The sequence below is a fragment of the Balaenoptera physalus genome (genome assembly GCF_965194825.1).
Source record: "Balaenoptera physalus genome assembly, chromosome: 16".
NCBI lineage: Eukaryota > Metazoa > Chordata > Mammalia > Artiodactyla > Balaenopteridae > Balaenoptera > Balaenoptera physalus.
Genome location: NC_138898.1, coordinates 52,583,413 through 52,606,298, shown reverse-complemented (window position 1 = coordinate 52,606,298; position 22,886 = coordinate 52,583,413). Strand labels below are relative to the sequence as shown.

The following is a 22,886-nucleotide window of genomic DNA, read 5'->3' as shown; positions in this document are numbered from 1 at the left end:
TGGCATTTGGTGCAGTTCCTTGGAAATTCCCTCAGTGACTTCTGAGGGCCAGGAGTGAGGCTTTCACAGTGTGTCAGGAAACGGTGGCTTGGAGATGGGTATTTCCTACCTTCAGATAAAACTGGCCCAGAAACAGTATCTGCAGAGGGTTTTGTAGTTTAACACACTCTTTGATACACATTCCCTCACTTAATTCTCAGAGAGCCGGGAGGGTCAGCTAATGACCCCCTGATACCCTTTCCTGGGGCGCACACATTTACAGAAAGAAAGCATCCACAACGGCTGTATCCCCTACTCCCCACGAGAAGCGGCGAGACTGTCTAAAAACATGCCAGTGGTCCCCTGGATGACCGCCCTTCCTAGGCCCGGCTAGGCCTCCGCTGACATATTACACTTTCCGTTTTCAAATCGGAAGACTCAACAGCTTCGCCCACCATGGCCCAGTGAGTAGCTGACGATGCCCAGCATGGAAGGGCCTGAATCTCCTTGTTTGCAGACATCACCCACCAAGGAGACAGGTGCAGAGAAAACAGAGCCTTTTAGTGACCAGAACTGGGGCTTCTGGTGTTCGCTGCAGGAACAAGAGGCCACAGCTGCAGAGGCACGAACAGCAAGCTCTATCCGTTGGGCCTGGGGTTCCAGCCTCAGGCGCCTCCTCCCTCCTCCAGCCTGATGGAGCCATGGCCTCCCATGGCAACACCCTGGAGAAGATCTCTGACAATCTGCTCCTGGGGTACCGAGGTGCAGTTTTATCCTGACTGAAGATGGAGCAGGAACCTGGCCTCTGCAGGCTTCTCTCTGCTCCCCGAATAAAACCAGCATGGCAGGGCGTGGCTGCGTCTGCTGGTCACCGAGGTGTGCGGGCCTCCCCCACCACCTAGAGTCGATTCTCGCAATTCGAGCTGTTGTATTCTACAAAGTCACTGCAAACACTGCGTTTGCTTGTAGAAGAAACACGTACATAGGTAGGTACGCATCTCACACAGATTAGAATCTTCATTCCTCACTCATCCTGGTACACTGTTTCCTTTATTTTACAAAACAGAAAACGAGGTGCCAGAAGTATTTAACATATCTTAGAGGACAGGGGCCAGAGCTGGGCTCCATCCAGTCCCCACTGACTGGCCCCTGGACCCCAGCGTCTTGCAGGACACTGCGCCACCCGCCGTCCCCATCCCTGGGCATCTCTGCAGGAGGTGGAGCGTCGCCTGGCACCACCTCAGCTGGCACCCTGTGCACTGGGTGACTCAAATTTTTCACCGCTCTGAGCACATCTGCAGATGACTGCGAAAGTGCCGTGAGTGGTGATTTTGAGGCTACAAATAAATTTTACAGAGTAGGCGAATTCAGAAACACGGAATTTGCAGGTATTAGGATGGACTACGTGGTTTTCCCTGGGTCTCCGTGACGGCCTGCGGGCCCGCAGCAGATCCACCCCAGCCCCTCACCTGCCTGGTGCCGTCCTCAGCACACACCCCGGCTCAAGCCGCACACTCCAACCAGACACCCCTCTCCCTGAGTCGGGGGGGGCCACGGCTCTTCTTGGGGGAGGGCACCAAGCTCTGGCGCCCGGCTTCCCGCCCTACCTCCTCCCCGGCAGGGTGCTCTCGGTCTGGCTGTTCCCCCCGACCTGCTGCATCTTGGACCTCTCGATGTGCTCCACGTAGGTCTGGATCATCTGTGAAGACGACACATCCGAGTGAGCGCTCCCTGCCCACGAGGTCCACCCGCCCACCCCCTCCAGCCTGTGCCGCTTTCACCCCCACTGGGCTCGGACAGAGATGAAGGCAGAGTTCAGGAAAGGGAGTCTGGCCACATGAGGCCCAGGGCTTTCAGGTTCAGCAGGTGAACCCCAGGGAATGAAAAGGCGGCCAAGGTCGGCAGCCAACCCCACGTGGGGCTTTACCACTTCCTCATGGCCCTGGCCCCGTGGCAGGGACACCCACCTCCGTGTGCCGCTGGTGCAGGGCATTGTACTCCTTCTTCATCTCCGACTCCCGCTCCTCCAGCCGGGAAACTAGAAAACACAACCAATGTTTGTCAACTGCACAACCCGCTTCTCCAGGGCACGTACTTCTCTGGGCTTGACTGCTGGGGGGCAGAGACAAACCCATGCCTGGACCCTGAGCTCAGAGGTGGCCTCATCAGCACAGAATGCCCTGGGGACCCTAGCAGGCGGTTCTGATGGGCCCGGGTCTGGGTGCATCACCATGTGTGCGGTTATCTGAGGCTATTCAATCCTGCTACAGAGAGGAAGAGCTGGGTGAAACTCACACAAGCCTTACTCTCTATGTCTAAAGTCAGCTGGTAGCTTCGGAGGTGCAGGCAAACTCACAGGATGTGTCACGTTGTGTCACACGTAGACAAGGAACGAGCAGGTGGCTTGTGGACAGAGGCAGAATTCGGAAGTAAGCAGCCTCTGAGACACACTAAAGAGAAGAATATCTGAACACAGGATGAAACACACAGGTGTCCCTCACACGGACCGGGGGCTGGAAAGACCAAGTCACGATCGTGCCACCTCTGGGCTGGCAGCTGTGTCACCCCTGTGACACCCAGGATGGTCCCCACGTGTGCTCTGACCAAGAGGCACAGGGAGACACCTGAGTGCCGCGGGCTAACTGGACAGCCAAGCCACAGAGCCAGCATGCCGCGGGCCTCAGACACCTTGCGTCTGTGGCCCTTTGTTCCAACCTCAGTTCTGTTGAACTCTGCACAGAGCGAGACAGGACGCGCGGCAGCCTTGTTCTCCCCTCTCCTTGGTCCTTGCCCCTGATGCTGACCAAATGGAAAACTTCAGACTGTACCTTGGAGTTTATATGTTTTCCTTCTAAGAAAAGATGAAAAGGTTTCACATGAAAATTATTCTAAGCAAAGGGAATATTAAGGATTCTGTGTAGTCATAGAAAGGGTGGATCTATGCAAAACTAAAATGGGTCTTTCGGTTCGCCTCTGCTCCACAAAAACTAGCGTGTTTGTGTGTGTGTGTGTGTTGCCACTAGCTGTGCTCACCTACAACACCCGGGGGGGTATTGGCTTTAGCAAAATGGGCTTCCAGTCTTGGTTTGGGATACGGATAGACCCAACCGTCAAACCATTTTTTTAAAATTTATTTTATTTAATTTATTTTATTTTTGGCTGCGTTGGGTCTTTGTTGCCGCAAGCAGGCTTTCTCTAGTTGCAGCGAGTGGGGGCTACTCTTCGTTGTGGTGTGCATGCTTCTCATTGTGGTGGCTTCTCTTGTTGGGAGCATGGGCTCTAGGTGCACGGGCTTCAGTAGTTGTGGCACGCAGGCTCAGTAATTGTGGCTCGTGGGCTCTAGAGCACAGGCTCAGTAGTTGTGGTGCACGGGCTTAGTTGCTCCGCGGCATGTGGGATCTCCCCAGACCAGGGCTCGAACCCGTGTCACCTGAATTGGCAGGCGGATTCGTAACCACTGCACCACCAGGGAAGTCTTTCTTTCTTTCTTTCTTTTTTTTTTTGATATGATCTTAACTTTTTCAGAGGAACGAAGGCACCTGTTATCCAAGGTAATGAGGTAAAGCAGCAAACTAGGTCTCAACCATCAAAACCACTAATTACAGAAAACTGAAATTACAGGGTCGTTATAACTTTGAGAGTATAGTTTAAACAAAGACTTCTAAAGGTACAATAATAGTTCTTATTAAAAAAACCCCACAAAACCCTTTCCTCGCCTCTCCTTGTAAGGGACAGGGTGTTCCCGTAGGCACCCCGGTTGGCCATGAGTGCCCCCTAGGAACTGTCATTACAGGGGCACCATTGTTGGGCCCAACTTTCAGGTCACAAAAGAGCACCCACTCCTCAAGCAGCACACAGGCAGGAGCCCCAGACGGCAGCCAGGAGCTCTGTCCTAAAGGGCCACACAAAGTTCACAGATTTGTGAATTTTGGGTCAGACTGCAACATTAAGCAAAAGTGCTCCGTCATCAGAGGGGCCTTATTTATAAATTTTATTTATTTCCACAAAGGATTTGAGGCCATTTACAGAAATACAGAGCGGTGTAAAGACAGAAAACAAATTATTGAGGGAATCACAATGAAAATAAGATAAGGCTCTCATTGGGTTTTCTCACTCTCTTTTTATCAAAGGCTCTCAACATCCCTCCCAGCTGGGTGGGTCTGAGAACAACAAATGCATTCAAAATGCAATTTCATCTCTCCGGGCTAGCGACTTACTCTGATCTGCATAGTTTTTGGCCTTCAGTTCCAGCTGGCGGGTCTGAAAGTCGTAGTGTTCCACCTGGGTTTGTAGCTCTTTCTTCTCTTGTTCCAAGGCATCTTCAAACTCAATAAATTTCTATACATGCAAGGAAGAAAAACAGCAGGCGTCATGAATGTGGGCCGGCCAGATGACAGCAGCCCCTCAGAAGGGCCCGCGCTCAGGCCCAGAATGTGGTTTCTGAACCCCAGAGCCAGCTTCCCTTCCCGTCCACCACCCGCCACAGCCCTGCGGAGAGCTTCCCAACAGTGGATACCACAGCCTTCTAACCAGCTATCCGGCAGTCACCTGGGGCCCTGAAGTCGGAAAAGCCCACACACGCTGTCTTTAATCTTGAAATTCTTAATAGTTTTTGAACAAGGGGCCCCCATTTCCAGTTTTGCACTGAGCCCCACAAATTATGTAGCTGGTCCTTAGGCAATGGAGTAATATTATTCCTCTCAACACTGAACATCTAAAAGAGGCCAGGTGTGGACTTCCCTGGTGGCGCAGTGGTTAAGAATCTGCCTGCCAATGCAGGGGGACATGGGTTTGATCCCTGGTCTGGGAAGATCCCACATGCCACAGAGCAACTAAGCCCGTGCACTACAACTACTGAGCCTGCGCTCTAGAGCCCGCGAGCCACAACCACTGAGCCTGCGTGCCACAAGTACTGAAGCCCGCGTGCCTAGAGCCCGTGCTCCACAACAAGAGAAGCCACCGCAATGAGAAGCCCGCACACTGCAACGAAGAGTAGCCCCCGCTCGCTGCAACTAGAGAAAGCCCGCGCGCAACAACAAAGACCCAACGCAGCCAAAAATAAATTAAAAAAAAAAAAAAAAAAGAAAGAAAAAAAGTCTCTAATTTTCAAAAATAAAAATAAATAAAGAGGCCAGGTGCACTTTCCTCTTAACCTGTATCTCAGTCACTGCTCAGTTCAGGAAGCCATCCTTCGTGGAATAACCGGCAATGCATAGTACTGCTCTGATTCTTTTAAAAACAAGATGGGGGGTTGTTGGCCTAGATTTGGAATCTGCACTTTACATGGCAAGTTTCTGAGCAAAATTACTATCGAATCAAGTGAAAAGAAAGCACTTTGTAAAACAAAAGAAAATCCTAAATGTTCTTAGGAGGAGACCTAGGTTAACACTGACAGCCCAGGGTAAAGACAGGGTCTGGTCCAGGGGGATAGGCACTGGGCAGCAAACCCCCCCTCCCTCCCTCCGCTAGGTGATGGCCTGAAGGCCACAGCCCTGCAACAGCCCTGATGGGAACTGTTAACACCTTGATTTTACAGCGTACGAAACGGAAGTATTAGTAAGAAATTTCATTTGTAGGAAGCATAAATGTCAGCTGGGTTCTTAAGACACAAAGAGTGTCTCAGAAGATGGGAATATAAAACGGGCTGTTGATTCCAGGTTTCGGGTGTCTGGGACAGTCAATGAGTTCGTGGTGGCCATAGCTGTATTTCCCATAAAAACTGCACCCAGTCCCCCACCCCGACTCTGGGCCCCAGAGACGCTTCTTCCTACAGCAGCTTCTCAGAGGTCTTTGTGCTGAAAAGCACTGGGGCTCCTGCCCAAAGGATGACTCACTCAGTGCAGTGACAGAGGGCAAAAACACCCGGGACGGGGGCGGGCGGGGGTGCGTCAGAAAGAAAATCTGTATTGATGACATCACTTACAACTTAAGTAAAATGAAGAACACCCGCCCCATTGCCAGGAAAATGCACACAAATGGTGTAGCGGCACAAAAATTTAAAGTAAGCGGTTTTGAATAACTGTGGCCATGACCAGCATATGAAGAATAAACAAATGCTGTTAATTGGTTGGTAAAGAAATTATTTAACTTGGGTAATTTAATTCCTATTACTTAAAAAAAATTAAAAGAATGATACAAACATATTCTTTTGTAGAAAAATCAGATGAGAGTGTTAAGTGAAAATAATACTTTTAAAAAACCATAATTCTGCCATGCTATCAATGGTTAAGAAACAACAACAACAACAAAACCATAATTCTACCAACCAGAGAGGCTCAGTTAAAACTGGGTGACATTCTTCCAGACATGTGTGTGAGTGTGTGGAGCGGATGTGCCATCATTTTGTACACGGTATCTTGACCTGACTTATTCACTCATTTACACTGGAAATGTCTCTCCACACTAAGAACTGTGCTCTGCCACTCCTACTTCTAACAGGTGTGTGTTCCCCTGTCGGTGTATGTCTGCAGAGCATAGTTTACTCAACTGATCGCCTCCTGTTGGACTTTCAGGCTGCTTTAAAACGTCCGTTATTATTGTTACTACTTGTGTATCTGCCCAGTGGCATCCTGCTCCCCAAGGCCAGATGGGAACCCCAACCCCCCAGGTCGGGTGGTGCCCTTCCCAGAGCCCCCACGGCCTCCGCGCTGCCGACCCGACAGGTGGGAAAACGGCAGAGCATAATTGTCTTAATTTTCAGCTCCTGGATTACTAGTGAGACTGAATAAATCCATTAGTCATATACACTACTTCTAACAGCTCATTACGTCCTTTGTCCGATTTTCTACTACAGGTTCTTATTTTTCTTAACAATTTGTAAGGACTTATTAGACCCATTCAAGAATTTGTCTTCTATGCTGCAAGTACTTTTCCCAGGATGTAGTCTGTGTGTGTACAGTACAGAAGTTTACTTACTTCTACACCATTTACTTAATAATTTACCCTTTCTTCATTGCTCTGAATGCTACCTTTATGATATGCTAACTTCTAAGACATACTTCAGTCTGTTTCTGAGCCAGTAACCAAAGGTTTTTTTAAACTTGTAGCGTAATAGCATCTTTTAATAGCTGATATACACTTACCCTCTTAACTCTTCCTTTTCAATATTTTCTTGGTTACTCCCACTTGTGAATTGTTCTAGATTAAGTTGAGAATCATCCTGAATCACTTATATATTATTTTTTGAATCAACGTTTTGCCTGTCAGAAAGCATCAGTTCTCTGGTCCTCAGGAAGGGGTCCCTGTTTTTCATGACAAGATGCTCAGGGCTGGACTTGGGCTGAATGGAAAGCTCATCTTGAGCCAGTGAAGAGCTGAATGATGGGGCGACTGGGGCTGGAGGATGGAAAATGCTCCCTTTCTGTAAACTGAGCCCTGTCCTACCTCCAAGCTGGAGCACCAAAGTTTTACACAAAGAAAAGCGTTCTGTGGTGCTAACATCATTTCTCTAGAATTCCCATCTGTATTTCATCATATTACCTGCATTTCATAGCTGAGAGTCAGCTAAAAAGATTTCTAGACGAAAGATGATTGGCTGCACCACGCAGCATGTGGGATCTTAGTTCCCTGACCAGGGATCAAACCCATGCCCCCTGCAGTGGAAGCGTGGAGTCTTAACCACTGGACCACCAGGGAATTCCTCCAGATTCTTAAGAAGGTCAGACAGATGTTCCTAAATCTATCCTGATAGGTGATCGTTAAAATCCAATGTAGATGACAGTCCCAAAAAGCTTTGTCATGCCATAAAACAACCGATACGCTTTGAGATCCCCGATGAAGTTGGCCCCGAACCAGGTGACATGCAGAAATCCTCTGATGTTATGATATTTTAAGGCCTTTCAGCCCTAGGAAATACGGAGACATTAACTGAGAGAGAAAACATCTAGGTAAGCTGTGTACATGTATGTCCTCAAGGCCAAAGGCAGAGGGCACCCCAAGTGTCAGGGAGACATGAACGCACAGGACATTTGTGGTTCCCAGGCCACAAGGAATCCTGGAGCCAAGGGACAGTCCTGTGATGGGAATGGTCAGTCATCAGTAACCACCCACAGACAAGGGGTGTGAGTGATCACGATCACAATCACGTGGCAGCAACTCCCCAGATGAACAAAAAGCCCCAAGGAACCCACAAGGGACCACCAGCATACTAAAGGGCCAGCCCTCAGCTTCCCTGCTGGGCTGGACCAAACACCGGGACACCGGGACACTGCAGGCTCTGCAGGTTGGCGACCACCGCACTTGGCATTTGGGGAAGAACCGCTCTTCCCCGCTACCTTGAGGGACAGCATTGAACCAGACAGAGCTGACTAGGGGGCATCTCAGGGGCTCCAAGTCCACGAAAATATCACAAACACAATATGCTGTTCTACAGCTTAAAAGGCATCCTCTTTCTTCCCCTCCTGAAAAAACTCTTTCAACGTTATTACAGTAATTTTAGTTAACGAAAACGCAAGCTAACTGTTTAACTGAAATGGAAGATGCAATGCCACCTTCATCAAATATTATGAGGGATAAATAACGTGAAGGACCAGTGTCTGGCCAAGACTAAACAGATATTTAATCATTGCTTTTTATGAGGAAATGCTTGGGGCTAGACTTGGGATGAAGTAAGAATCACCTGGACAAGTAAGGAGTAGTTGATGGACTAAAGCAGGGGCTTCGTGGTTGGTGGTTAAATGAATAAGTGAGGAAAATCCAAGTTCTCCTCCAAAACGAGGGGGGCAGTTGTGGCGGGGGAGGTGTCAGGAGGGAACTCTAGTAACTGGGTTAGAGTCACAAAACATTCAATAGATGCTTTCAAGGAAGCAGAAAATATTTTTATTTACAGATCATTTACTTTAGATTTAAGAGAATCAAGAATTTTCAGTGGTGGGGGCCAGGGTAAGTTATCTCTATAAGGAAGTCGTCCATAAGAAAGCTAAACATTTTTCAATTTTTACTGAATTTGTCCAATTCAATTTATCCAATATGAATGGAAATGAGAAGAATAAAATTTTTAACAGCATTTGGGTCGAGTGGGTCTGCCTGGTGCTGGATTGTGAAACAGAAGGAATCTACCGTCTGAGACATGCCAAAGTGAAAAACTCGTACGCACGCCAATTACATGCACTACAGATTTGAGTTTGTCTGGAATTGTCATCTGTCTAACCGAGTCTAGTCAAAATGTCACTTAGAACCTGATAACACACAGAGGTTTAAGGCCACCTCACAACAAATCTTTTGAGCCTCCCGAAGAGCAATGAGGAGCAGCTAACAATCGAGGAAACGGTACCAGGGTGTCTTAACATGAACACTGAGCTAGGAAATACCTGATTCTTACTGCTAAATACCAATCTACTACATGATTTCCTTTTTAGATTTTGTTTTTAAGATATACTTCTACCTCTCCCTCTCACTAACAAATTGCTCTGTTTTAAAATTAAATTCAACTTTGGTTTTCAGAATTTGCCTTTTGGTGAATTTCAAGGTACATACTGAAGTAACCTGAGAGTGTGGGAACTTCCAAAAATCCAGGAACCAGAGGAAGCTTTTCTCAATATCCCATGGAATGAGATCATTCTGTCTAACTCATGCATAAAACCAAACTTAAGAAATAAACTGACTTTTTCAGGACTTCCCTGGTGGCGCAGTGGTTAGGAATCCGCCTGCCAATGCAGGGGACACAGGTTCGAGCCCTGGTCCGTGAAGATCCCACATGCCGCGGAGCATCTAAGCCCATGCGCCACACTACTGAGCCTGCACTCTAGAGCCTGCGAGCCACAACTACTGAGCCCGTGTGCCTAGAGCCCGTGCTCTGCAACAAGAGAAGCCACTGCAATAAGTCCGCGCACTGCAATGAAGAGTAGCCCCTGCTCGCTGCAACTGGAGAAAGCCTGCGCACAGCAACGAATACCCAACGCAGCCAAAAATAAATAAATAAATTCATTTTTAAAAAAAGAAATAAACTGACTTTTCATGTCAAATATAAAATTAAGACAACAGAAGCCAGCATTCCTAATCCCAGAATGCAAGAGAAATTACTAGGTAAATACTCTTTTATAACATAATCATTAGAATTCTGGCAACTTTCATAATTGAAGGCTATTTTAATTAAAGGCAAAGTAAATTAAGACATGAAATCCAATCCTTCCCTCTTATATGTCCTTTAGGCCAGGGTCACACATAGGAAATAATTCAATTCTGGTTGAATTGTTAGAAATAAAACAGGAATCAAAGATTTTGTTCTTTTGCATGTAATTCCTTCCTGGGGGTGAGGGGGTAGAGTGAAATGTCCAAAAGAAAAACGCTCTCTTTGGGTCTTTTACCTTAGGCAGAGTGGTGCACTGGGGTGCTGGGCACAGGCTCTGTGCCCAGGGGAGATGCCCTCTACGGATGGCTAATTCCCTGCTCCTGTCGGTCACTCCCAACATGATCAAATATTTACTGGGTGCTCACAGGGATGCTGAACTCATGAGACCTCAAACCTCAGAGGTTTTTTTCCCCATATTCCATGACTGTTACCATTTACATCTAAAATGCAGTGTGGGCAGGTGGACAGAGAGGGAGGGAAGGGCATTTCTGCTTTCAAGTTTTAGACACACGTCTGAGATCAGGCCACTGTGCAGGAACCCAAGAACAAGGTTGGATTCATTTTTAAAAAAGCACAGATTCCTCATTTAGGTTAAAGGAACCACTGGTTCAGCATCTGCCTGAGATGAATCCCAACAAATGGCATTGGTTTAACTCACACTGATTTTCAAGAATTGGTAAGACAGGGACTTCCCTGGTGGCTCAGTGGTTAAGACTCCACGCTCCGAATGCAGGGGGCCCAGGTTCGATCCCTGGTCAGGGAACCAGATCCCACACGCAGGCCACAACTAAGAGTTCGCATGCCACAAGTAAGGAGCCTGTGAGCTGCAACTAAGGAGTCCACCTGCCACAACTAAGACCTGGAGCAACCAAGTAAATAAAAAAAAATAAATATTAAAAAAAAAAAGAATTGGTAAGATAGGAAAGATGTCTGTAAAAAATACATATTTTAATATATTACACATTTATTTAAGTATTTAATGTTAAATACTAATATATACTTTGTATCTTAAAATATACATTAAATTTATTATATTAGTTATGATATATGACATGATTGGTTCTGGGGAGAAATAAGAAAAAGGAAGATAAGACAAAAACTGTAAATGCCCCATCCTGGGAGAAGTGTCCCTGGGAGAACTTATTCTCAAGTAGACTGTGTTCTTTGAAGCATTCTTTTTTTTTTTTTTTTTTTTTAATTTATTTATTTATTTATTTTTGGTTGCATTGGGTCTTAGTTGCTGCACATGGGCTTTCTCTAGTTGTGGTGAGCGGGGGCTACTCTTCATTGCGGTGCGTGGGCGTCTCATTGTGGTGGCTTCTCTTATTGTGGGGCACAGGCTCTAGGCACAAGGGCTTCAGTAGTTGTGGCACGCAAGCTCAGTAGTTGTGGCTTGCGGGCTCTAGAGCTCAGGCTCAGTAACTGTGGCACACGGGCTTAGTTGCTCCACAGCATGTGGGATCTTCCTGGACCAGGGCTCGAACCCATGTCCCCTGCATTGGCAGGCAGATTCTTAACCACTACGCCACCAGGGAAGTCCATCTCTGAAGCATTCTTAGCAGTTTACACTGATTTCTTCAACTTCCTAATCCACTTGGCTTCTACATCCCTCTCGCTCCATTTAACAGGAGAGACCTGAGGACACCCATGGTTGCCCTTTGGTGGACACAGGGTCTCGCTGTCCAGAAGCGTACACTGAAGACCCGAGGCCACAAGCCTGGGCAGAACCCATGGGATCCCGCCTGGATGTGGGTCCGATTCACTGGGAGAAGGAAGTGGTAAGAGGCCGGTGTGGGAAGGTCAGGGAGCAGGAGGACAAGCTGAAGTTGAGTGGAAGGAAGGGCACCCAGAGAACTTGAACAAAAAGCATCACCTTGAACCCACCACTGTAGATAATCAGAATCCAAATGCCCTGACCCTTGTCTCACAAACCCCGCCAACGGAGGTCCGCTCCACTGATCTTGGCATTCCCCAAATCTCTTGCCCATGAGAGGTGCTCAAAAGAAGGTAACTGACTTATGATTCCGCGGGCTCTAAGTGTCTGTGAATATTTCCTTTCCTCGGGTCGAGCCTTTCCCACCCTGGTGACAGGGATGCTTCTTAGGACGCGCTAGCTGGCCACCGACTGATTCTAACCGCTTGGTTTCCCTGCCCATCTTCCAGCACGGCTCCCTGTGTGCAGCTGCATGCAGGACAGGCTGCACCGGAGCCTCCCCAGTCCCCGAGAAACAGGGCGCAGGTGTGGACCGGGAGCTCCTGTTCCACCAGAGGAGATGGATGGACACCCACACAGCAGGCTACACTAGCAATGAACGGATGAATGAAAGAACGGCAACAACCTGGGTGAATCTCAAATCATTATGCCGTGTGAGAGGAGCCAGTCAAAAAAAAGAGTGTACACTGCAGGATTCAGTTTATATAAGGTTCTAGAAAATGCAAATCAATCTACAGTGACAGAAAGCAGACCGTGGTTACCTAGGGATGGGGGAAGTGGGGAGAGAGTATTGAGGGCCACAAGGAAACTTTGGGGATGATGGAGATCATCATTATCTTGATTGTGGGGATGGTTTTTGGGTGTAGACGTGTTAAAACTCACCAAATTGCACACTTCAAATATGTACAGCTTAGTGCACTGACCTCAACAAAGTTGTTACAAAGAAAGAACGGAACAGAACTGAAGCCCATGGTCGAAGATTTCATGGTGCGCTGTAAGCACTAGCTGCTTTCCAGGTGCTGGGATTTCCCTCCAGACCTCTTCTCAGCCTTTCAAGAATTTCATCACCTCTCTGTTGTTTCCTAAATAGCTGCAATGCTTTTTTTCTTTTTCCTCATCTCACAATATTTTCTTCTATTCTCCTGTTTCAAAACCCGCTACACTTTGGGGTCTCCCCTCTTTCTAGAACATGTTCACTGAAGAAAAACACCCCACCTTTTAAGCATCTTCCTTTCTTGCCTGACGCTATGAAACAGGTCACAGAAACATTTACTGCCTGTCCTTACAGAACAGTGATTGAGCTAGACCGTCCACGGCTACACTGCCCAGTACCTTAGCCACAGCCACACGTGGGTATTTAAACTTAATATAGGGAATTCCCTGGTGGTGCAGTGGTTGGGAATCCGCCTGCCAATGCAGGGGACACGGGTTCAAGCCCTGGTCTGGGAAGATCCCACACACCGCGGAGCAACGGAGCCCGTGTACCACAACTACTGAGCCTGCGCTCTAGAGCCCGGGAGCCACAACTACTGAGCCCATGCGCCACAACTACTGAAGCCCATGTGCCTAGAGCCCATGCTCCACAACACGAAAAGCCACCGCAATGAGAAGCCCCCACACCGCAACGAGGAGTAGCCCCTGCTTGCCACAACTAGAGAAAGCCCGCGCACAGCAACGAAGACCCAACCTAGCCAAAAATAAATAAATAAATAAATAAATAAATAAATAAATAAATAGTTTTAAAAAATAAACTTAAACTAATTTAAATGACATAAAAATAAAAACTCATCCTCAACTGCATGAGGCACATGTGAAGTGTCGGTGGCCCTGTGCGGATACACAGCAGAACAGAAACTTCCATCCTCACACAGAGCTGTGTTGGACAGATGGATGGCTGAAAACCACAGAAAGAGGCCTTGCCCTCCAGGACCCAACAGCTCGGTGCAGCACGTGGAAGCAGAGAAAGGCTGCCCTCCTTCCTCACCTGCACACGCACAGGCAGCTGGCATCTCTGTGGGACGTGTGTCAGAAAGAAAAGAACCAGCCTTGGGGGGCTTCCCTGGTGGCGCAGTGGTTGAGAATCTGCCTGCCAATGCAGGGGACACGGGTTCGAGCCCTGGTCTGGGAAGATCCCACATGCCGCGGCGCAACTGGGCCCGTGAGCCACAATTACTGAGCCTGCGCGTCTGGAGCCTGTGCTCCACAAGAAGAGAGGCCGCGATAGTGAGAGGCCCGTGCACCGCGATGAAGAGTGGCCCCCACTTGCCACAACTAGAGAAAGCCCTCGCACAGAAACAAAGACCCAACACAGCCATAAATAAAATAAAATAAATTAAAAAAAAAAAACTTAAAAAAAAAATGATTGTTTAAAAAAAAACCAAAAAACAAAAAACAACCAGCCTTGGGGATGGAAGAACCAGAAGGGCACTGCCCCTTGGCTAACCAGGAAAGAGCCCCCACGTGGGGACTCTGGGGTGACAGGGACTCACTCGAGCACCTGCATCTGCATGTCACGGTGCTAGACGCGAGGGAGTCAGGTGTGCGCAGCAGAAGCAAATGCAGAGGGGGCAGAAGGAAGTGGAAGGGCAGGGGACAGGGCACGCGGGGGGCGGGTGCTGGGGACCCCGGGAGAAGGCGGTCCCCTCCTGGGAGCGTTCCTTCCTCTTTCCCCAACCATACCCTTCGCTCTCCACCCCACGTTGCCATTTTCTCACCATCTGACAGTGTGGCAGGACCTCCCCATCCGAGCACCTGCCTCAGGGTAGCACGGACCCATCCCCAGCAGCAAGCCTGGCCCTCACGATGCTTAGTTGACTGAGTTAACGAACAAGAGAGAGTGGGAGATGGGACCTGCCTGCGGACCAGTTCATGCCACAGGAGAAGGGTTGGGAGGGGGAGAAAGTGCCTGGGGGACCAGTGTGACAGTGGTGACTCGAGCCAGGATGGTAGCAAAGGAGATAAAAAAGAAGCACAAAAAGTACAAAAAAAAAAAAAATCAGGCCAAAAGAATGGCCAGGACCTAGTGAGTCACTGGACATGGGAGGCTGTGAGGATGACCCCTGGGGCCCTGACTTTCAACAGAGCAAAAGCCTGGAACATCAGCCGTCTGGCCGCTGACCACCGAGCTCCTGGTCTCCACAGCTGCACTAACAGGTCATCCTCCCTCTCACGACAAGCGGGAACTTGGGAAAAGGGACCCTGCCCCCCACACGAGTGCCCCTCCCCAGCTGCCATCCTGCATCTGGTCATGAGGTCACACGAAAGCCAAACTGAGGGACATCCTGCAAGATAACTGGCCTGTGATATCACATCGTCAAGGTTGTAAAAAGCACAAAGTGAGAAGCCGATCGGGAACTGAGGACACCATAGGACTTGCAGGAGCCCTCAGGTCTTAGCGGAGCAGGAGGGAGGGAGGGAGATGGAGAGAGAAGAGTAATGTGGAAAAACGTTCATCTTGGGGAATCTGGGTGAGATTGTCCATAAATTATTTCTATATTTTTCCATAAATTATTCCAAAACAGAAACTTAAAAAAAAGACATTTAAAATTTAACTTAGAAATTCTAGTTTTGGGAGAACTAACTTGCCCCAGTCCCTGCCCCGCTGCCTAACGGCCACCACAGGGCCTTGAGGGTTCCAAGGGTTCCCGCTGGGCGAGCCTGGCAGGGTGGTGGGGCTTCTTCCGCATGTTCTGTTCTCTCTGGCTGGAAAGCGCCTCTCTCTGCTCTCCTGTGCCTATTTGTTTTTTGAATTTATTTTATTTTTATTTATTTTTGGTTGCATTGGTTCTTTGTTGCTGAGCGCGGGCTTTCTCTGGTTGCGGCGAGTGGGGGCTACTCTTCAGTGCAGTGTGCTGGCTTCTCATGGCGGTGGCTTCTCTTGTTGCAGAGCAGGGGCTCTAGGTGCGCGGGCTTCAGTAATTGCGGCACGCGGGGTCAGTAGTTGTGGCTCGCGGGCTTTAGAGCGCAGGCTCAGTAGTTGTGGCTCACGGGCTTAGCTGCTCCGCGGCATGTGGGATCTTCCCGGACCAGGGCTTGAACCCATGTTCTCTGCATTGGCAGGTGGATTCTTAACCACTGCGCCACCAGGCAAGCCCTCTCCTGTGCCTATTTGTTCCCATTTTTTAGGGAGAGTCTGTTGTACTTCTGGTGACTCTGGTAAGAGAGCTATAATGGACCAGTATTTAGAGGCAACCAGGAAAGGCAGCTCCGGGCACCAAATCTTAATGGCTTCATCTAAAAAAAGTTAACAATTGAAAAAAACTGTCCTGGGACTTCCCTGGTGGGCCAGTGGTTAGGACTCCACGCTTCCACCACAGTGGGCACGGGTTCGATTCCTGGTCAGGGAACTGGGATCCCACATGCTGAGTGTGGCATGGCCAAAAAAACCCAAAACAAAACAAAACAAAAACCTGTCTTTTAATATGACAACACGGCAGAAGAAGAAATTGCATACCTTGTCTAAGCTGGGGTGAATTTACTATTTGTAATATGGGACACAAGAAGAAAACCTTCTGATTCAATATATTAACTCACTTATAAAAAAATGCCAAATGATCATCTCTGTAGAGTAGGATGATGGCTTCTGCCCCCTCCAGCTTCATCCTGTCCAAATATTCTTCTACAAAATGCATTACTTTTCTACAACTAGAAAAACACAGTTTCGGGTAAAACTTTCCAGTTGGATGCTTTCCTTACACAGCACCAGACACTGAGGTATCAGCAAATACCCACAGCCATGTCTCATGGACAGAACGTCCACTTGAGTTGCTTGTGATGAGTGGGGGATGTTACTAGCAGTTTCCTTAGGGCCAAGAAGACTTTAAGGTGAATGATGGCTACTAAACTCGCACCTTGTCTCTCAAACACTGTTTTTCCTCCTGTAAACCTAGTGCTTGCACTGCGAGGAAGGCTCTTTGCTGCTCAGGACTGGAGTGAATGGAGCCCTCTGCTCCCTCCTCCCTGGGGGCCACGGTGGGCAGCACTGCCCAGGGGCGCCCACTCGCTCCCGGCCATCCTGGTCAAATGCCCATTTCCAACCTTCTTTTCTAATGGGAAAGAACTCAGTGGGTTTTCAAAACTTTGTATTGGATACCGTTTCAGCATTTTTAAGGTCTCTGTAGAGGTTTTAGAAGCCAGCACCATCCATTTAGCTCTGCAAGTCTGAGCGGGACTCACTGGTCTCGATGACAAGCGTAAAACCCGCACAGTCAGAGACTGAGATGCACCACGCTTGCCACCCGAGGCTGCCCCATCAAGGTGCTCTTCCCTGGCTTGGCTAGATCTGCCTTGCTGCAATTCTCCAGGCAAACAACAGCCAATCACGGGACTTGGCACTTGAGATGAAAGAAACTTGCCACGTCTGGCAACCCACGCACTTTACAGAAGCGGCCAGTGGGGCCAGAGAGGGGGAGACTGGTCACAGGGCGTGCAGCTCCCAAAGGCGAGGCTGACACTCAAGCATCTGCAAACTCTGGGGCCTGGCCCCCCTCCCTGGACCCCACCACCTCTAGCTACCGTCACTCCCATCGAGAGAGTCACCCTGGGACCAGAACAGACTCGCAATCTCTCACTGTGGTTATTACAGGCAAGAAGTAGCGGGCAGAGGTGTTTGCTCTGCTCAAGGCTCTTTCTTTTTAAATCTGCAGATTCTGTGTGCTCAGAAGGCTGCAGGCGGCTCAGGTTACTCAGCTCTGACTAAGCCTTCTTGAGCAGAGTGGCCGGGGAGGCAGAAGCTACTCTGCATCACGCACACGCCTGCAGCCCATGCTGTTCAGCCTCCCGTGTTATCAGACACACATCTAGGATCTCAGGCCCTGCGTGGAAAAAGAAGCCAGGCCACAGTGTACACTGGTCTTTTCCACAAAACTGAAAATGAATGTCTACTGGATTTAGTAAATGAGCTAGAATGCCAAAATGGTTACAGATTTTGGCCCTTTTCTTGGTTGTAACATCACATGAGGTCTCTCCAAGGGCATACTATTAGCATCAAATCACAGCCTCGATGCCGGCCAGCCAAGCGTTTTGTTCACTCTGTGGCTCTCTGCTCAGCATCTCTTAATAGCTGGGGCAAGGATGGGTCTCGGCCTCCAGGGCACTCTCCTCCTTACCACATGCGCACCCCCAGCTCTTAGTCCAGGGGTGTAAGTGGGAGGCCAGAACCACACTCGCTTGTGGCTGCACTTGAACCATGCAGAGCAGAGCAGGGGCTTCATCCACGCAGAGCAAATTTTTAAGGTAGATGGTTATGATTCTTAGCCTTAAGGTTGTCCATCTTTCTCCTTTTAGTTCCTTCTCGTCCACTATATTGACCACATAGGTACATGATGAAAGGAAACAAACCTACTCAGAACCTCATTTAGGCATCAAATGGCTGCTGAGAGCAGTCAGAGAAGTGGGAGGTGCTGCCCAGCATGAGGGAGGCAGCCACTGCCCCACGGCCAGTGAGGGGAGCCCCAGAGCTCCAGTCTTCTGGGGGTATGCTCTCTGACCTCCTACGGCAGCATGACATGGAACCAAGAGCCCACTCCAGGGGTCAGGGTAGACTGCGTCTTGGCCTGGTTCTTCTAGGGCATGTGACCTTGGTCCACCCCCACTCCTTCTTGGGACCAGTTCTTTCCCTAGTAAATGCCTATGGCCACTCTGAACTCTAAAATCCTACGAGCTCTTGCATCTCCCTTAAGTTGAGAGCCCTAAATTAGTTTTGGTGGAGCCTGGCACCCCAATCAATAGGCAACAGCCTCTTGACAGATGAATGAAAAAACCCAAGATCAACATAAACCACCGTAAGTAGGAACGATACAAGGCACTCTTAATTTTTATAAACACACTTTAAACCAAACTAGGAGGACATAAACTGCCCTGGCTTAAGAAAAAGCCAAAATACTGAAACAATCTTCCATTTCAATACTTAAATCAAGAATGTGTTAACCCAAATTAGTTAAAAAGGAATTTAGCTCATTTAATAAGAAACTTCCCATTCATAAACCAAAAACCCATCACCTAATGCCTGGAACAACAGAATGTCAGGGCTTAGAGATCATCTAGGGCAACTGACTCATATGACTGAAGGAAAATCAAAATCCAGAAGGGGGCAGGCGACATAGACAAGGTCACAAAGGCAAGGCAGGAATGAGAACCCAGGTCCCCTGAATCCACCTGGGTCTGACAACAGGGCTAAATATTTCATAGTGAATGAATGAAGGTAAGTGGTATTCCCTGCAATGCATGGTTCTTCTAACTGGTTCACAAATAAGTGATTTCCAGGTTATGGAGGTATCCTAGAATACGATCAAATACTTCAAAATTCTACTTTTAACTCCTCAGAAGCCACAGTGGAATTTCTCAGCATTTTCCACATAAGCTAACAATACTCCCAACGGAGGGAACCACAGGGCAAAGAAATCACCTCCGGAAACCTGGAGTCTTTCACCTGGTGCCAGAGGAGCAGCCTAACGGCGGCTTTGGTAATGTGTTTACCTCAATCACCAAATTCACCCATGTCACAGACCGTCAAAACATTGGATTAGGGATAAGGCAAAGATCTGACAACACCTCTTCTGGCTGCAGAACCATAAGAAGATCAGAAATCCCCTTTCTGGAAGGGTTTAAAATTAAAATTAAAATTGCAGCAACCAGAAGTTGTGACTGGGGTCTAGGACACGTTTGCGGAAAAACACACACAAAAGCAAAAAGAACTGGCGTCTGCAATGAGAAGTGGGTATGGAGGGGAGACGGAGGCCTGAGACAGTTTAGGATGCAAGGTCCCTCGGTGACGCCAGGTGGTTCAGGTCTAGGGTTCCTGGCTGGAGCAGCAGGCCAGGAGGATGGGGGAGCCAGGCATCAGCCCCTGGGCCGGGTTCGGCGTCGGGGGCGTTGGTGGGATGGGCGGGGCGACACCTGGGGCCCGGGCAGGGCGGGGGCTAAGGGCGGGGGCTAAGGGCGGGGCAGGACTGGGGTCCCCGGGAGGGGCCCTGGCGCCGCCCGACCCACGCACCTCCTCGGCCTGCTTGCGCAGCGCCTTCTCCCGCTCGTACTGGGTGAGCAGCTGCTCGTTGTCCTCGCGCAGCAGCTCCAGCTCCACCTCGTGCTCCTGGTTCTCGCTGAGCACCGAGTCCAGATTCTCGAGCACGTTGACCACGAGTGGCATCAGCTCCTTGACCACCTCCTCGTCGTAGCAGTGGATGAGGCGCTCGAACTCGCGGTAGATGGAGCCCGCCAGGCCCGACACCCGCTCCGACATCACCGAGCCAGAGCAGTAGTCGTCCTGGTACACGACCACGCCGCCGCCCTCGTCCATCTGGATCTCCATCATCGCGGCCACCGCCGCCGCCAGCGCGGCCTGCTGTCCGCCGGCGCGCCCGCCCGCTCTGGCTGCCCGTAGTCCGCAGGCCGCGGCCCGTCGCCTGCGCCGCAGCCGCTGTCGCCTCAGCCACCGCCAGCTGATACTGATGCTGATGCTGCGCCCGTCGCTCAGCGGCCGGAAGTCCCGCCGCCCGGAAGTCCCGCCCCCCAGACAGCGGGGGCGGTGCCCGCCCATCCAGCCGGAGCCCCGCGGCGCCGCACCGCTAGGAGTCGCAGGGGCCCTAACGTAGGAGGAAGCCAGTCCCCGGGCCAGAAGCTCGGCCGAGCGGGGCTGGGAGCGCTTCCGGTCAGGTTCGTCAGAGCAGCTGTCTGCCAGCTCCCACGACGCAGGCGTGGACTTTTATAAAGTGACAGCGTATGTCCTAAGTATATACAAATGACTTTGTACGGTTTAGACTTAAGCGAGCGTCCGGGTGCCCACCCTTCCCTCCAAAGAAATGGCCGTTATCTTTGTGCGCCCCTCCCTCCCTTCCGGAGTTGACCGCGACGCTGACCTGGTTAACTGTGACTTGCCTTTGTAGCTTCACTGCACAGCAGTATGTACTGCTACACACTAGGTACTCAGAGCTCCCTTCAGAGCGGCTGTGCCTTCCATGGTCCCTCCTGGGATTCCAATTAAATGCAAGTTGCCCGTCTCATCCTAAAATCCAGTAACAGACTCTCACTTGGTCCACTTCTGTGTCCTGATGTTGTGTAACTTCTTCAAATTTCCCAGTTTCACTTCAGCTACGTGTAGTCTAACATCTACGCTGAGTTTTTTATTTCAATTTTTTTTTTTGGCCTCTCCCCGTGGCATGTGGGATCTTAGTTCCCTGACCAGGGATGGAACCCGCGCCCCTTGCAGTGGAAGCGCAGAGTCCTAACCACCGGACCGCTAGGGAAGTCTCTCAACAGTTATATTTTTCACTTCCATTTGTTCTGTTTGACTTTCTTATATTCTACCAGTTTTGATAGGCCCTTATTTCTTCCACTTTTAGCCAGCTGATTTGCATTTTCTTTCTCTGGTATCTGAGGACACCATGAATCTAAGACTTACACTTTCAGCTTTGGGGGCCACACAGGTGGCATGAATCCTGATCATAAAACCAAGAGTGACAGCTTAGTGTTAACAGAAATGCTCTTACCCCTGCCTTTCACCTGATGCAATGCTTCAAGGGGAGTTCATCCTAACCCGATTGCACCAGTGAACGTTCCTGCAGGTGATGCCCTAAATACTGTTGCACAATTTTCTCCTTGCAACCTACTGTGCTGTATGGATGCTCACCCACCCCACTAAGAAACGATCTGAGGTTTCAGTCTCACATTCAGACTGCCTGGGTTTTGATCCTAGCTAACTGTAAAACTGAGCCTAAAACAATTACCAACCTACTAAGAGTGTTATGAAGATCATAAAAGGGGCTTAGTACAATCTCTAGCAAATAGTAAGCATGCAATATAGACTTGTTTTATATTCTCAAAATAAGCCAGGACAAACAGATGAAATGTATAATTTCTTCTGGTAAGCAAGTTACAGAGAAAGCTGGTGAATGTTTTGGGGAATGTTTCTGACTTCTGCTCTAAGCCTTTCCAAGAAATATGGCCCCTTCTCAATTCCTGAAATAGCAAATACAGTAGGGCAGCCACCACTACCACAGTCAGAGGCCAACTGACTTGTCATCAACTTTATTAGTTTTTACCACTAACATGTTTGGGCAGATTTGTTACTTGAAACTGGTTAAAGAAAAAGGAGTGTTAACAAAATGATATGCTGGATAATTCTTGATGCTTACTGAAGAACACTAGTACACTCTTGAGAGCTCAAGCTAACTGAATTAGAACTTGCTTCCTTTACAATTTGTAAAGATAATTCGCTATTCAACTTTTTCTTTCTCATTACAAGACCCTAAAATGTAAGTTGGGCACACAGGTTTCAAAAGTTCTATCAATACTTTAATTTCGAAGTATCCACCCCTAATGCCTGCTAAAAACTCACCTAGGTCCCTGTAATGTCCCTCTCATTTCTTTCTAAGTTCAAGTTTAGATAGCACTTTGTAGTCACACACAGAACAGGAATATTTCATTCATGAGCTCGAAGAATGCTAAGGATTAAGAATATAACGAGTTCAGAAGAAATGAACGGGATAATATAGGAGAAGGTGTAGACATCCTTGCAGGGTTCAACTCACAAAGGTGTTAGAACAAGTTATGCTCTGTCCAAAGAGCCATGTATTTCTGGACAAGGCACAGGACCGAAGAGGGAACCCTTAGATGTCTTCCACTTCTTCACCATAATGTAGGGGAGCCCACCTTGCTCCTCTGACTCAGCCACTGCCTGACCTCTGGAGACAAACAAGCTGTGACACTCCAAAACCTCAGTGCTTGCCTGCAGCTGGAGCAGCTGTTACAAATAGGTGATGTACTGGTGCCAGTGCCTAGCCCAGTTCTGGGAACATGCTCTCAGATGAACAAGTGAAGACAGTGTCAGGTCACCCATGCTGGGTTTCTTTCTGAAGTGCTGTCCAGTTAGTTGGCCCTGATGCAGCCGTCTTCTAGAAGGAAGCCTCCTCTAGTGGAGCTCTCCAGGCAGGCAGTCTGAGAAGCTCCATCACCCTCAGTCCACTTAATACACATAAAGATATTAAGTTTGCTTGTAGGACATATGAAAATAGCTAATATATAAGAAAGAAGAAAAATCTATGCTTTCTCTACAGGACCTGAATCTACAGGCAGATTCTAATAGCTCAGCACGTCATCTACTCACTGTCAGGCTTTCATGGAAGTTTC

At 48.9% G+C, this 22,886-nt stretch overlaps 1 protein-coding gene across 7 annotated transcripts in view; it reads right to left on the bottom strand.

Moving 5' to 3' along the window:
* Nucleotides 1-20,250, bottom strand: part of MAPK8IP3 (mitogen-activated protein kinase 8 interacting protein 3) — a 47,424-nt gene extending 27,174 nt beyond the window's left edge. For 6 of the 7 annotated variants that reach the window (XM_082431827.1, XM_082431829.1, XM_082431832.1 and 3 more), the window contains exons 1-4: nucleotides 19,756-20,249; nucleotides 4,197-4,317; nucleotides 1,947-2,017; nucleotides 1,587-1,678 (exon numbers count right to left, since the gene is read on the bottom strand). In XM_082431827.1, coding sequence (XP_082287953.1) covers nucleotides 1,587-1,678; nucleotides 1,947-2,017; nucleotides 4,197-4,317; nucleotides 19,756-20,073 — 602 coding nt within the window. In that variant the 5' untranslated portion in view covers nucleotides 20,074-20,249. Of the gene's footprint in view, nucleotides 1-1,586; nucleotides 1,679-1,946; nucleotides 2,018-4,196; nucleotides 4,318-19,755 lie in introns of all 7 variants that reach the window. The other variant, XM_082431826.1, reaches the window with a different exon arrangement.
* Between the last annotated feature and the right edge of the window lie 2,636 nt (nucleotides 20,251-22,886).